The 16,198-nt window shown below is 43.0% G+C and overlaps 1 protein-coding gene across 3 annotated transcripts in view; it reads left to right on the top strand.

Annotated features, from left to right (window-relative positions):
* The window catches only part of glra3 (glycine receptor, alpha 3), a 75,949-nt gene that overhangs the window by 53,168 nt on the left and 6,583 nt on the right, over positions 1-16,198 (top strand). For all 3 annotated transcript variants that reach the window (XR_004335709.1, XM_032540104.1, XM_032540117.1), the window contains exons 4-8: positions 3,655-3,878; positions 4,440-4,522; positions 10,753-10,890; positions 11,347-11,561; positions 12,704-12,853. Coding sequence is in view for 2 of the 3 variants with exons in the window: in XM_032540104.1 (XP_032395995.1) it covers positions 3,655-3,878; positions 4,440-4,522; positions 10,753-10,890; positions 11,347-11,561; positions 12,704-12,853 (810 nt within the window). In the remaining variant the exon portion in view is untranslated. The remainder of the gene's footprint in view (positions 1-3,654; positions 3,879-4,439; positions 4,523-10,752; positions 10,891-11,346; positions 11,562-12,703; positions 12,854-16,198) is intronic.

The following is a 16,198-nucleotide window of genomic DNA, read 5'->3' as shown; positions in this document are numbered from 1 at the left end:
CAAAGGTACGTTTGGAGAAGAAAGAGGACAGAATTTAATGAAAAGAACCTCTGTCTACCTGTTAAGCATGGGGGGGATCAATAACAGCTGGTATACTGTGAGTTTTTGAAGTCATTTCTCCTCTTCTCTGAAAGTACCAGTTGCTACTCCCTTGTTCTGATCAGTTCTCATTCCTTTAAGATCAGGGAGGTTTCTGCAGTGTTGAAAAGCCTCACCGATATTAACAAGGCTCTTCCTCTTTTCCGACCTACAACTTCTTTTTTAATCTGTATTCTTCAGTCCTTTTCCTCTTCTGCTTTTATCTGCCATCTCTTCATGTTGATAACTCCTGCTGGGCCCTGTAAACTTTTTATTTTGAATAAATAACATTGTGTGAATGTGTCCTGTGGCGTTGTGAAGCTAATTCACTTTCCATCTTGTTTTTCAGAGCTTAGCTAATTCCCCTATACATGATCAGAAGGCTCATTAAAGGAGCACACCTTCCAGTGGTCTCAATCCCATGTCTTAATAAAAGATGTCATGTTAATATAACCATTTATGACGCTAAATGTTTGGCCATAGTTTGCCCTTGTTTGTTTTACCATTACATCACTGAAAGAGGAAGAAACATTCAGAGGTTATTTCTTAATGCCCTGTAATTCTCTCTCTCTCTCTCTCTCTCTCTCTCTCTCTCTCTCTCTCTCTCTCTCCTCTCTCCTCTCTCTCTCTCCTCTCTCTCACACACACACACGGCTTACTATCATGTTCACTCTGGTGTGTACACGCTATCTGTGTTGAACAGATTTACCACTATTTTCATTCTCTCCATCCCTCCTAATCCCTTGTGTGTTTCTGTGTGCGAGCAGTGTGTCCTTCATCTGACATGATAATGGACGCATAACGACCTTTATTGAAATTCTTTTCCTAACACCTGTGGCACAGTGGCCTGAGCTGCAAACCCAGTTAAGAAACACTGTTAACGCAGAAATGTATGCATCTACAGTTGATGTGGTTGTATGTTAGGAAACAATTATAATTCCATTTTTTTTATTTTTTTTAAACCTCTGATTCAGTCTCATTGAATTGAAAAGTTCAGCCAAAATGCAGCATAAAGAAAAGGCTTTACCTTCTTAACTACACATGTCTACTGTAAAATATAATGGAAGTGTGTACAGGAGCTGACCTTTGGGCTCATCTCCATACGCAGCACATTTTTATTATTATTATTATTATTATTATTATATTATTATTATTATTATTATTATTATTATTATTATTATTTCAATCCTAATAAACACATTAACGCTCCATACACTCATACAGACAAAGACCCATTCAAGGCTCAGCTTCATAATAAAAAATGTATTTAAATGTGTTATGGTTCATAAGCGTAATTACTAGTCTACCACTGTCATGAAGGGAATGGATTAGCGCTTCTTTTTTTAATGTGTAATTTCATACAACGCTTAGGTTTTTTTTTTACAAAGCCCATCTACCGCTCCGTAAACCACAGTCTGATCATGAGCCAGTCAGAGTAGTTCCCTGCACCATGCAGCTTAGTTTCTAGATGGAGACAGTCAGAGAGGACAGAGGGACGGGAGGACAAGTGCTAGTTAGCGTCTGTTAGCTCACAGGGCTCCAGGGCGCGAGTATTACTGTTCCTCAAGGTCGCACCGGTGCTAATGTCCTTGCACCCGCTGCCATGTTTATATGGATATGGTTTAATTTCGCGTTACGTGACCCATTGCTTCTGTAAAGCCGTGCCTGTGTTGGATCTCTCTACTCTCTCTGCTCTTACTCTCCGCGCCCCCCACACAGCGCCGGTCCACACTTCTGACATTTGTCCACAGTTTTGTTATTAACACAGCTGTATATTGTTAACCATGAGAGACAAACCTGCATTAGTACCAGTGTTTGAGCTGGTAGCTCTGGTATCGCGGCGGAAGCGGAGGCTGCTGGACCTGGGCCAGAGATGTGACTCATGGCCAGAATATCATAGTTCATAAAAATGCAGCGCAGTGGCGACCCAGACATTTCATACACACAACGTGTGTAACTCTGCTGACCCCCCATTCTACCCGTGCTGGACCCGTTCATGATGAATCAGCCGTCTCCCTCTGAGTAGCATATACGTCCATCGCACTCCCTCTCTCTTTCCATATCTCTTTAATCAGTTATTGTTAAAAACAAGTGAAGGAGCTTTCTCAGAGACACATTTAAAAAAATAAAACTACGCTATGTATTTCAGATAGTTAATTTTCATTTACGTGTGTTTCAGCTGGATGTCTATACAACTTTAACATAAGAAGAATGTAGCATAATATGGGTTTGAAAGCAGTTAGAAATAGCCTATGTGACAATAAAATATCTTTTGGTTCAAATCAACAAATAATCGTGATAATTGATCATAATCACAGTATTGTTAAAAATAACCTTGATTATCATTTTGGCCATAATCTTGCAGCCCTAGAATGGATATATTCACAGTCGGGTAAACCTCTGAATAAAAATACAGACACATACACACACACACACACACACACGGTAGTCAGGAGAGCACCTGAAATGAGTGAAGTAAAGGCCTCCCCATCTGCCAACAGAAATCCCATCTCCATGTTTGCTAGGCGGCGGTGATAATGCCATGTGTCTTCTCTTAAGAGTTAGGCGACCTATTGTGGCCCGCAGGTAATGAAAAATAAAGAATTGAGTGGGAACACATTTAAATATATGTAACTGTAATAATGCATGTGTTACACAGCTTCTCAATGAGACTCGGTTGCATCACAAGAATACGGCTGATACATTAAAACTGCGTGTTTGACTCATGTAGGCCAAAACCAAGGGGACAGTTAGTATTACTGTCACACCTTGGTTTCATGTCAGTGGCCACATCTGTGTTCAGCACGCGCTGCCTCTGCTCTGTTGGCAGTGAAGTGGAAGAGTAGTGATGTCACTTCCAGTCAGGGAGCATATTACACAGGTATGCTCACTGCCTTTACACTGCATTCTGGGAATTTTCTAGGGAGCTGATCCGAAAGCAGTCCAATGGGTTAGTCACTGATGCTGCTTTTATTCTCACGGACCATCATTCAAATATAGAGATAAACAAGCTTTCAAGCTTCGCCTCCCCATCCCCCTCCCCATCCCCCTCCCCCTAAGCTGGGCTTATCTCCTCTCATTGTTTTTAATTCCCACACAGAGCTCTCTCATTTCACACAAGTTGAAGCAGCGGAGAGATGGGGAAGCTGTGGCCAACTCTGACTCCGGATTGTTTATTTAATTGGTCCAGTTAATAATCATTGTGGGGACATTATGTCACGGTTAAGGAAGTTGGTGCCAAAAAAGAAGCCCCTTTCCTGTAATAACCATCAGTAATTCTAATAATGGGTTCACCCTTGGATTATAAACCAGAGACATCTGCTTACCTGAGGCAGTGTGCATGTCTGTGTGCTTCTCAATGCTAATGCTAATGAGGAGAAAATCAAGAATCCAGAACAAAACAGCTGGGCTGAAAATAATGTGCATACCTCGAGCAGGTTGCAACACACTAAGCAGCTTGGATGAATGGTTGGGAAGTCTGCTTCCAGGGGCGTAGCGTTCATGATGCTTGGACTGAGTCAGACAGTTCCTGTGTCCGTGCCGGTGATATCTCCGTGTCATTCTGTGTGTCTGTAGGACTACCGGGTAAATATCTTCCTCCGTCAGCAGTGGAATGACCCCAGGCTCGCCTATGCAGAATACCCAGATGACTCTCTGGATCTGGACCCCTCCATGTTAGACTCCATTTGGAAACCAGACCTGTTCTTTGCCAATGAGAAGGGGGCCCACTTTCACGAAGTCACTACAGATAATAAACTGCTGAGGATATTTAAGAACGGGAATGTTTTGTACTCCATAAGGTAAGTGTGTGTGTGTGTGTGTGGGGGGGGGGGGCTCATTCTTATCTGAAAAAATACCAAACAAGCAGTGACCAAATGACCAAAGGTAGCAGTAGGCTAGAGCTGGGAACAGGAACACAGCCAGTTCTGCATACCTCTTTATAGCGGCCCTCGCTGACACATGCACCTTGTTCAAAAAACATGTTCTGTCATTTTACAATGTTTTCTGAAGTCTTCTTTTTTGATGAACAGTGCATGAACCACCAGCACACTTACTCTCTACACAATGCAGACTGAACGATAAAACCTCAGATTACGTAGAGTGAACTAATCATCCAAGACTATACTGATTTGTCATAGAGTAAGAATTAAATTGAAATAAATATAAATGGTAATTTAGTTTCCAATTTTGTTTTGAGCTTCAGAGATATCCGACTTAGTTCTGCATTATTTCTAAAATGAGAACAGATAAAAAGGGTTTGGATACTGTGTTGAACATTTATGGATGCCTTCAAAGCCTGTCACTGTCTTTGACTCACATGTCACTTGTTCTCCTCTCTCTCTCTCTCTCTCGGCTTTCAGGCTCACATTAACTCTGTCGTGCCCCATGGATCTAAAAAACTTCCCTATGGATGTTCAGACCTGTATCATGCAGCTGGAGAGCTGTAAGTGCAGAATACACACACACACACACGTCTATGTCAAATTTATTTATATAGCACATTTACACAACTGTGGTTGACCCAAGTGCAGAACAAGACAGAATATCAAATACAAAAATGTCCCCAATATTTTTAAGCCTAGCTTTTGGGACATCCCTAAGCAAGTGGTTGGTTGACCTCAGTGTTCTATTTGCACAGGTTAAAAGGTGAGCGGCTACATTCTGTACTAAGTGAAGGCGATTTAGTAAAGAGTGATCAACCCCGAAGTATAAAGAGTCACAGTAGTCTAATCAAGACGTAATAAAAGCATGAATAACTTTGGCAAAGTCTTTAGGGGAAAGATAGGCCTTCATCTTTGCCAACAGTCTCAACTGGATAAAAGCTTGATTTGACCACTAGACTGATTTGCTTATTAAATGCGAATGAGCTGTCAAAAGCAACTCAAGATTCTTGACAACATGTTGACTATGAGAGGCTAAAGGGCCCGAGGCACCAAGAGGATCACCCGACAGGTGACCTTGTCCACACATAAGAGTCTTACTGTCATTTAAGTTTAGAACCATCTATGTTTTGATGTAGACTACTGCGCAGAATAATGAATTGTAGTTTTCATCTGCACATCAGCAACAGTGAAAGCAATATTTTGCTCCTTAAAAATGTATCCAAGCGGCAACATACTGTATGTAATGAGGAAAGAGCAGTGTACAGAAGAATATGTTGTTTCAGTACTATGACTGAAACTTCTCCCGGATACCTTGAGTTTCTAAAGAACAAGGTAGTCGAGAGAAAGGGTGGCTTGGAGATCGGCCTACAGTTCCAGCAGCAGTTATATCAGCAAGCTGGAACACACCCTAAGGTTACAGAAGTATTGATCAAAAAAAGAATAATGGGTCCAACCGGATCAAAAACGTCTTTTAAAAAACGGGAGGGCATGGCAGTTTTTAGGCCGCGTAGTGTGAACTACCTCTTTTAATAAGGAGAGTGATACAGGCTCAAGCTGTTTGGAAGACAGCTGAGTAAGTAGGGAGAGCCCAGGGTCTACTGCAACCATGGTCGGGGGAAGATTTATGAGCTGAAATCTTTCCAATAAAAAATGTTTTGAAATCTTCACATTGTGAAGGTGTTGGGACAATACAAGACGCATCGCTTGGATTTATAAGAGAGTTCAAAAGAAGCTAAGGCCTAAGCCTTTTGAAGACAAGGTTCAATAGAAATTGTGTTTTAACAGCTCTGTGATCATTTGTAGAGCAGCATTCTCAGGGAGATCTGAAGCTTATCTTTCTTCCATTTCCTTTCAGCTCGCCTGAGGTATGTCTGACATTTAGCCTGGGCTCAAAAGATGGCTGAGGGTGATTAGGTTCAAAGGGAGCAACACAGTCTAAGATAACAGTACAGGTGGTGTCTAGGAAGGTAGTAAGATTATCAGCTGTCCCCCAATTTACACAAAATAGAGCTGTAATAAAGTTAAATGATCCATTGAATGGAATTCACGTGTGGGAACACAGTATCCAACCTTAAAATGATCAGATATACAAACAAATCACAAATGTTACTGACATCAATAAAACTATAAGGCAGCACAAGGTCCAGTGTGTGTCCTTTTTTGTGTGTTGGGCCAGTCACTGACTGAGCAAGATCGAAGGAGTTGATGAGATTCAAAAAATCCTTGAGAAATGGTCGGTTTGGACAACATACATGTGTATTAAACCCACAATTCAAAGACAGTCATGTCTTAACACAATCAATGCCAAAAAGTCAGCAATAAGAATCCAATGGGTGATTGAACTTGGCATGCCTGCCAGCATCGGGCAATCCGGAGGAACAAGTTCAGAGGAAGCAGTCACTCAGCAGCGTGGAGCCAGGGTTCCATCTCACGAGTGGTAAAGAAGTCATTAAGCAGAAACGCTTTGTTCATTTCCCGCGGGTCGATGATCGCGGCTCAGCGGACCACGCTTTCCATGATCCATGGCGCTTCTGCCGTCCTGTGTTCGCCAGAGTGGGGGAGGCTCAGTCAGTAGACGTGGGACAATAGGCCAGATCCAGCGACTTCTAACTGGCAGACAGTAACATCCACCCCCTCCCGTTTTCCCCGTCACAGGCATTGAGGTATTGTGGATGACAAGGGAGGGAATTTGCAGTTTTCAATTCTAAGTCGTACTTTGGCAGCAGCAATTCTACTGAGTTTTGGATGCTAAGAAGAGTTTTAAGATCATAAATATATAATGCAGCGACATTGCTACGAAATACACAGAAAAACAAAAAAGCAGCAGAAACAGTGGTGCCATCTTGCCTCGTCACACACACACGCACACACACTCTAACCTTAATGAACTAAAAGCGCGTCCATCACTTCTGCCCTGAACAGAACCTAAACCTAATTCTAACCATAACTGCTAGAATTTGGAATCTAGGAACATTTCCTAGTTATTGTTATTTCAGGTCAGTACATCACACAGCTGTTACATTTTTTCTTCTGCTGTGTAAGTGCACAGCAAGGTGTGTTGGTACACACATGCACCGCTTGGCAGGGAATTCATTTTATACCTACCTAAAAATAACCATTGCTACATGTCAGTGTTCATCTTGGAGAAAACTATAAATGTTGCAATCTTTGGAAAAAAGTCGTGTTTACTCGGCACTTCCTTGTCGTGAGCCTTTAAGGCAACACCGTCGGCATGTTGAGACAAACGTCCCTTCCCTTGCTGTTGTGTAAGTTGGGAGCTCCATGGCTGCTAAGGCTAATGTAGCACACGCAACTACCAACATGAGCCTGGAGACCTGATTCTCGGGGTGCACTCTGCTACACCCCTCTGACACCTGAACACAACTCCCCGCTTCTATCTGCCCCTTTTTCCTCTGGTTTATTATTCATCATGTGATTCATGAAATCATGGTGGAGCTCTTACCGCTGCCTGCCACATCTGCAGTCTCTCTCCGGGCTTCTGACGGCAGGCTTCTATCTGTGAGCAGCTGCCATAATTAAATTGGTTAAAAAATATAAAGCTTCTCACATCATTGTTCTACAAATGCACAATGCCAGTTTGCACATTGTTGATTAATAAGTGAACGTGGCTCAGCCCATGCTCCAGCCTCCTCCTGCTTCCTTTTATTATTCATCATTGTGCCAAATGAATTTCCTGGACCTCACTGAGATGCATGCTGGGATCTGTCCCTGTGGGAATAGAGCAGCATGCTAAACCTTTTGTTGGTCCAGAGACAGAACTGTGCACGCCACGGAGCGGTTAGCTTTTTAGGAAGCACCACTTGTACACACTGGACACAGTCGGATTCAGTCATTCCCAGGGAAGTACCAATGTGTGGATAATATTTCCATATCATATATTTTTTTTTCATGTATCATTTTCCGTGTTTTACTTTCATTTACTTTGCAGTGTATCTCTTGTTTTTCCTTTATCCATACAGCTCATAGTTTAGTATGATATGGATACAGTACAGCAGACATGTGTCATATGCTGTATCTTTTTAAGGAAACACAAAGTCGTGTTTAATAATGTTAAAGGGTTCTGATGTCTAATTCCACCTTAATCAAATCAGGAGTGCAGCCTGGCCCTGGGGCCCCATTAGTTCCGGCCCACTGGCCATAGACTTTAGCATGCACCCAGCTATGTTTGTCTATATTAGTATAGATGACTATAGATTCCTCAGAGGAAACATAAAGAAACACACAGACAGACAGACAGAGAGGATGAGGTAATATTCTATGTTCTGGAGCTACTTTGTAGTCTGGAATTAGATCGGAGGGTAACCTAATGTGCGGATTGTCCCTGCTCAGGTAATCTCATCTGTATCACTGATATAGTGATTCTTTTTTTTTTTTACTGGACTGAAGCAGCTGGAAATGGAAAGACTGTTTTGAGGTGTGCAGCAGGACTTGGAAGTGCTCACCAGGGGAAATCGTCAGATTTGTGATTAACAATTTTCGTTTATTTTTTAAGGGCAACTATTAAATATCATTTTTCAGGCTAATATTGGTATGTTGTTTGTACTAGCAAATTTTTACATGTTTTAATATTAAACACTGCCCATGGCTGTGGCACCTGTATTCCCCCTCTGTTTGAGCCTCCGCTGCTGTTTGACTAGTTGAAGCTGGAGCTACTGCAACGGAGTGTAAAGCAGGACTTTGTACCGTGAAAACTTAACCGGACATGTCCCAGCAGTAAAGTCGCCCGGAATAGACCAGAATAGACCTTTTTCACAGCAAACATGTTGACATGTCATAGTAGGAAAAGCACAGGTGTGTTCAAAACCATTGATGATGGCTGCATTCCACTTCGGAGAGGCCCTGATGCATGCTTGAATAGCTGAATTGCTGAAAATAAAATGGCTGAAATAGCTCACTGGGCCACTTGATTGAACTGATGTTATCAATTTCAGATGTGCTTTTCCTGCTATGACGAGTCAAAAGCTATCTCGCGTTAGCATGCAGCTACTTAGTATTTAGCACTAGGCTAACGTTAGATTGTAGTGGTATGAAGCAGCACTTTCTACCGTCAAAAATCGCTGATAAAGACTTCTGAACCAAACGCTACCCAATCAGGTGTTTCAGCAGAATTGCGACCTGGAATTGGGGAGATTTTTACAAATTGGCTGCGATGCCGTTAGCATGTAGCTACTACATTTAGAATTTGACCCTAATACAGTATGGCAACACTTTCTACAGTCACAGATGAAAGCTTAACAAATACTGCATTTACGGAAATGGAAAAACATAACAAGCCCACTTTTAAATAACATGAACATGTCAATTGTCGTTACCACAGGCCCTGAAAAAAATCAACCAAAACTGGCCGTAACTATAATATTCAAGACCAAACAAGGAAATAATAACAAAATAGACAAACTATAAACTAAATAAAGATTTGTATAAATGACAACACCATAAGCCAATGATACGCGTCTCTCTCCAGCACAAAGCTTCTAAGGAGTGCTCCAGAAAGCTCAGGTACTTTCCTCCAGATGTAAAATCGCCTCCAGGCTAATCCTGGTACATTTTATTAGTGGGCATTGTCCCTGACAAATAAATCTGAAAAAAATAATCAAACACATTTTCTAGTATAGACATCCATTTCCACAGTGCCCTGCTAAGCTACAAAGAACTACTACAAGCAACTATTTAATTTATTTTATTTATTTTTTGTGACTGTTATTGCCACTCTTCATTCTAACCCCAACCGGCCCGTCAGACACCGCCTACCAAGAGCCTGGGTCTGTCTGAGGTTTCTTCCTAAAAGGAAGTTTTTCCTCTCCACTGTGGCCCTGTTGCTGCTCTGGAGGAAACTACTAGAACTGTTGGGTCCTGTGAGTGGTCTAGACCTACTCTATCTGTAAAGTGTCTCGAGATAACTCTTGTTATGAATTGATACTATAAATAAAATTGAATTGAATTGAATTGTGTTAAAGCGTTTATAACATATTTTCAAACCCCACCCCTTCCTTCTTCCATCCATCCATTAAAATAATGGACAGTCTGTGATCCACACTTGTTCCACTCGCTCTGTCTCCCATGCACTGTTCCACCAGAATCCCAGCCGGTGTCCACCCCAGGAGGAACCTGGGAAAAAAGTTAACAGAGTCTGACATTGAGCACAGTCCCTTCGCTGGCAAATCATTGGACAGTATTTATACAGTACATGCCATGCCCTCGTGGGGACATCAAAATGTCTGAGCTCCATCCTTGCTATTAACTGTGGCTTTGGCAGAATACAGGATGCTGAATCTCACCTCTCTTATTAAGCTTTGCCGTACACTCCTTGAACTTGTTAGGGTTTGGTAACCCCTGGGACATTGAAAACTACCTCAATTCCACAGCTAGAATTTTGTTTCGCACCAAATGGCGTCACAGAAAGGGTGCAAAACGGGCTGAGACTGGCCACTTGGTGATGAAAGAGGAGATCACAGGATGGAAGCTAGAGTGACCGATTCCAGAGGCTGTAATCACTGAGTTGTGCTTGTCATGGAAAATGGACTCAAGTAAAAAAAAAATTAAAAAATGAATGAGTAAACGTTACATTACAAGTTTTCAACTGTCATTGTATTCATGTAAATATCAATCTACACATTTCTGAATATTGTCAGTCAAGTTCAGACTTGTTCTACAATTGCTGACATCAAGTCTACAAGCTCTCGCATTTTGCACCATATGTACCTTTTATATTTATGTTGCATCCAGTTTATTAATTTTTGATTATTCAATTGGGCTTTGCTTGTTTCAGTTGGTTACACCATGAACGACCTGATCTTTGAGTGGCAGGAAAATGGACCAGTCCAAGTGGCCGAGGGCCTCACGCTCCCGCAGTTCATCCTCAAAGATGAATCAGACCTCAGATACTGCACCAAGCACTACAACACAGGTGACACACACAAACACACACACACACATGTATGAATAGATGTGAGCGTGGACAGCAGACTAACAGGATGTGGCGTCTCTGGGGCAAGGATTCAGGTCAGAAAAGGAAAGGCCGTATCCAGATTTAGAGATCCGTGGCTGCTTAATGAGCAGACTCCAAGTCCAGAGCCCTTTTTGTAGCCCCGCCCCTGTCTCCGTGTTTTCCAAAGAGGTGAAAGTGAATGTCGGATGATATTTTGTAAATTTGTAGATCCTTAAACCAAAGTTCAAGAAGTGGGGTGGAGCACAGGTTATCACGTGTCTTACCATGTGAACGTGTCTCTGCTGTTATTAAGATGTCTTTATAACATGTGAGCGTTTCTCTGCTGTTAGCTGTCATGTCATTTTAACGTGATCGTGTGAATGTTGTATTCATTAGGTTACTATAACATGTGAGCATGTCTCTGTTGTGTTGCAGGTAAATTTACCTGTATTGAGGTGCGCTTCCATCTGGAGCGGCAGATGGGCTACTACCTGATCCAGATGTACATTCCGTCTCTGCTCATCGTCATCCTGTCCTGGGTCTCCTTCTGGATCAACATGGATGCTGCCCCGGCCAGAGTGGCTCTGGGCATCACCACGGTCCTCACCATGACAACACAGAGCTCAGGCTCCAGGACTTCACTACCAAAGGTCTGTCTTTGTCTATTTAATTATTGATGTGTAACTCCAAGGTGCCCCACTCTTGCAGCTCTGGATATGAGTAAATATTGAAACTGTGATGGTCTGGCGAACTGCTTCCTCCCCCAGCGTGTTCAGTGATGTGCTCCAGCCTCGTGCTCAGGAGATCCACTCTAGTCTGCTGTCTAGACAAAACCATCAAGGCTCAGAGTTCAGACAAATAGAGGTAGAACACACAAGTGGTTGGAGGTGAAGATCATTTTTACACAGATAAATAATGAAGTGGGATCACGTGAGTAGAAGTAAGTGCCGGGGGAACATGGAATAAGAGGCTGCTGCATGCTGAAAGAAAAGAGACCACAAGGCAAACGGCCCTGAGGCAGCAGGCACACAGGGGGGGGGGGCGCCACAGAGTCCTGCTCCAAACCTAAAACAGCTCTGTTGTCTTTCATACACACATGCAGTTTACTCTGTATGTGAATGTGTGTGTGGCAAAGCTCCTCTTTATTTGTGTAAAGGTAAGTGTTGATATGTTTGTGTCAGTGAGCACGAGAGGAAGAGTCCCTCCGTCTGTTGTGCTCTTCGGTATGCACGAGAGGAAAATAGAGCACTTTGTTACATAACCCTAATCAGCACACCATCTCTCTCACACACACTGTACACATCCAGCTCAGGATATTCATGGTCTCAGGGTGTGTGTGTTTTAGAGGTTAGGAGGTTTCTCATGTTTGCAGTGCTGCACTACAGAATGTTGCACTCCAGTGTGTAATACCTGTCTGAATAAATTATTATTTCAAAAAAAAAATGAGCTTGCATCATTTTGACACCACAAGCATCAGTGGCACAGCCGTGTGTGTGTGTGTGTGTAAATATAAATTGAATAGAAAATAATGGGACATACATTCGAAGAATTTAAATGAACGTTGGTACAAAAACATTTAAATGTTATTGCTGCGAGATAGAAAGTAAGCCAGGTCAAGACTTAAGTTGTCAGTGGTTAAATCTTAAGTTCACTAGTGCCCAAACACATGTAAGACAATCATGAACCTTGAAACACAATGTCATCTATAAACAGGCCTTGTGTGTTTGTGTGTGTGTGTGTGTGTGTGTGTGTGTGTGTGTGTGTGTGTGTGTGTGTGTTCGTGTGTTCACAGGTCTCTTATGTGAAGGCCATAGACATCTGGATGGCAGTGTGTCTTCTCTTCGTCTTCTCAGCACTGCTGGAGTATGCTGCTGTCAACTTTGTGTCCAGGCAACATAAAGACCTGCTGCGATTCAGAAGGCAACACAAGAACAAGAGCAAGGTACCCACACACACACATACACACACACACACACACACACACACACACACACACACACACACACACACACTCTTTTGGTGAATCTGCGGTTCTCTCCCCTCTGGTTTGAGGCTGCCACCTTGTGGCGGAATGCTGCTCCACTTTAGATGTGCAAAATTAGAGACAAAGTTTCAGTGCATGTGGCTTTTTGTGTGTGTGTCACTCACTGTGTTAGTGCATGACATAGCATGGCTGTAACTTCCTTTCTGTGCTTTTAAAAGTTTTTGGTTGTATTATTTCTGTGACAGGAGTTGGTGTCAGTGATTCAGATATCTGTGGCTCCACATTCAGGCTCAGAGGGAGAACTTGGTTAAAAAGTTTTAAGCTTGTAGAATTCAATTGATATATATTTTCAATTTTATATATTTTGGCTGTTAATCTATTAAACATTTTAATTGTGATTAATCACACCATAGTCCATGTATACTAAAGAAATATATAAATATACATACAGCACATACAAACTACAATACAGCTGTCATTTTAGGGATTTTTAAGGAAAAGAATTCTAAGGTTTGGCAGAAACCGAACCCTGTCAAAAGCCCAATATTCAGCCGAATCCTGGATTTGGTGCTCCCCTGGCCAGAACTGTTTAGAATTAAATGAAGAAAAAACTGAGGTGGATGTATTTGGAGCAAAAGAGGAACAGCCTCAAGTGAGCGCTCAGCTTAAGACTTCGACTTCGACTTATCTTCAGTAAACTTTACTACTTGACTACTGTAACGGGGTCTTTACAGGTCTCCCTAAGAAATCAATCAGACAGCTGCAGCTGATCCAGAACACTGCTGCACGAAGACCAAGAGAGTGGATCACATCACTCCAGTTATGAAGTCTTTACACTGGCTTCCTGGGCCTCAAAGAATTGATTTCAAACTACTACTGCTGGTTGATGAAGCACTAAACGGTTCAGGGCCAAAATAAATTTCTACATACTGCACTGTGACTTTTATTCTCGTATTTTTTTTTCTGTTTTTCTATTTTTCATTGTTACTGAAGTTACATTGTTGAAAATTGGAACTTTAATTTAATGAGAATTAAAAAGTAAGTCCAGTGAGACCGGCTGTTCTGGGAACGAGCTTGCTGTGGCTTAGCATGGGCAGGAATTAAGCAAGAAGAGGCTGGGACGGAGCAACACACGGAGCAAGATAAGGCTGTGTGGACAGCTAAGATGTGGCAGTAGAACTTGAGTGACCCAGATTGTATTTTTGGTTGAATTGCTGGAGGTGGGCTGGATTGGATATGGTATTGGTTAGGGTGACCAAACGTCATCTTTTGCCCGGACATGTCCACTTTTTACGTACTGTCCGGAGCGTAAGCGGGGGGGGGGGGTTATAAATTCATTAAAATGTCCGGTTTCCGCTGTTTTTCATGGAACCATTAAGCGTGTACTTAAATTGACTGGCGCTTTGCACACAATACTACAGTACTTGGTTGTGTGACGTAATTCCGGAGAGGCTGCCTTGTGGGCGGCTCTAAGACGCGCATATACAGGGAGCAGATCAGACATGGAGCAGATCAGACAGGGAGCAGATCGGACAGGGAGCAGATCGGACAGGGAGCAGATCGGACAGGGAGCAGATCGGACAGGGAGCAGATCGGACAGGGAGCAGATCGGACAGGGAGCAGATCGGACAGGGAGCAGATCGGACAGGGAGCAGATCAGACAGGGAGCAGATCGGACAGGGAGCAGATCGGACAGGGAGCAGATCAGACAGGGAGCAGTTCAGACAGGGCAGAGATCAGACAGGGGAGCAAGTCAAGAAAGGGAGCAGAGCAGACAGGGAGCGAGTAAGACAGGAGAGCAGACAGGAGCTCAGACAGGGAGCAGATCAGACAGGGAGCAGAGTCAGACAGGGAGCAGATCAGACAGGGAGCAGATCAGACAGGGAGCAGTTCAGACAGGGAGCAGTTCAGACAGGGAGCAGTTCAGACAGGGAGCAGATCAGACAGGGAGCAGCAGACCAGGGAGCAGTCAGACCAAGGAGCAGTTCAGAAGAGGAAGCAGTTCAGCAGGGAGCAGATCAGACAGGGAGCAGATCGGACAGGGAGCAGATCAGGACGCGAAGCAGCATTGCACACAAAATGTAAGTGCAGCTTCACAGTTGATCTGCAAAAAAAACTTTCCACGTACCGTCCCGGTTGGGACAAGTGGGAGGTGGAGTGCACCGTTGCAAAGCTAGCCCTTATGTTTCAGTGTCTAATAAAGGCGCTGGAGATCTCAAAGCTCACATGGCCAACGAAAAACCTGATCTTATTTCATTGAAAAGCTTTTTAAGAGATAAGGGAAGCTGGATTTTGAAGCTGACACAGAATAGGTCATATTTAGAACATTATTTCACATTAATTATTTAAAAAGAGAGCTATTATTTTGTTACAGATTGTTACAGTTTTTATTTTATTACATGAGTTATTTTTGTACCATTGAGGCATACTGAAGCATGTTCATTAACTTCTGAGAAGCCTGTCTGAATTTGTGTCTGGAGGCCGGCAGAGTGTCCTCTTTTTTTGAAAATCTAAATATGGTCACCCTAGTATTGTTAGAAAAGGTTACCTCCAAAACAGAGGGCTAGATTGAGAATGGTTATTATGCAGTCATCCATGTCTTTCTGACAGCTGGGGAATTCTGAGCAGAGGGCATCTCTGAAGAGAGAAAAAGCATCCGCAAACTCTGTTGGAGTAAGCTATTTTGACAGTTGGATGTTCCCCCTTTCGGATGGGGGAAACCTTGATCTTTAAGTTTTCTGTCGGTGGGCGGATGATAAAGGGAAGCTAATATGAGTCAGCCAAGGTCTGTGTAATTATAATATATATAATCTGTTTGCATACATTGGCTGGAACTAGAGAAGGACTAGGAATTAGGGCCTTGGGAGGACAATAGGGAGGGTTAGTAATTGTCAGGGGGAAGTTGTTAGTAGACCACTGGGCTTGAAAGGGTTGAGAAGGAAGACCGGAGTATATTTGAAAGGGGGCTTTTTATTGTGAAGGGTGTGAAGGAAAGCTAGCTGCTGGCATCCCGTTGCCATAAACTCCAACTAATCAAATTGTTGCAGTTGTTGGGAGGTGGCAACAGGGGGTGCCGGCAAATGTATGTCAGGGGCCCAGTCCGAAGCAAACTGCTGCTGTTACTAGGTGTAGTGGGGGCCACCAGAATCTTGGTGCTGGGTGCCCCAGCTAGAGCTAAATGCTGCAATTGTTGGTAATGTGCTGCAGGGGGCACCATAATCCCGGTGCTGGGTCCCTCAACTAAAAATGAATGCTGCAGATGTTGGTAGATGCCCATGGGGGGGGGGGGACAGCATTTGTCTA

This window comes from Etheostoma spectabile, chromosome 2 (assembly GCF_008692095.1).
Source record: "Etheostoma spectabile isolate EspeVRDwgs_2016 chromosome 2, UIUC_Espe_1.0, whole genome shotgun sequence".
Lineage (NCBI taxonomy): Eukaryota > Metazoa > Chordata > Actinopteri > Perciformes > Percidae > Etheostoma > Etheostoma spectabile.
This window is presented reverse-complemented; position numbering and strand designations above follow the sequence as displayed.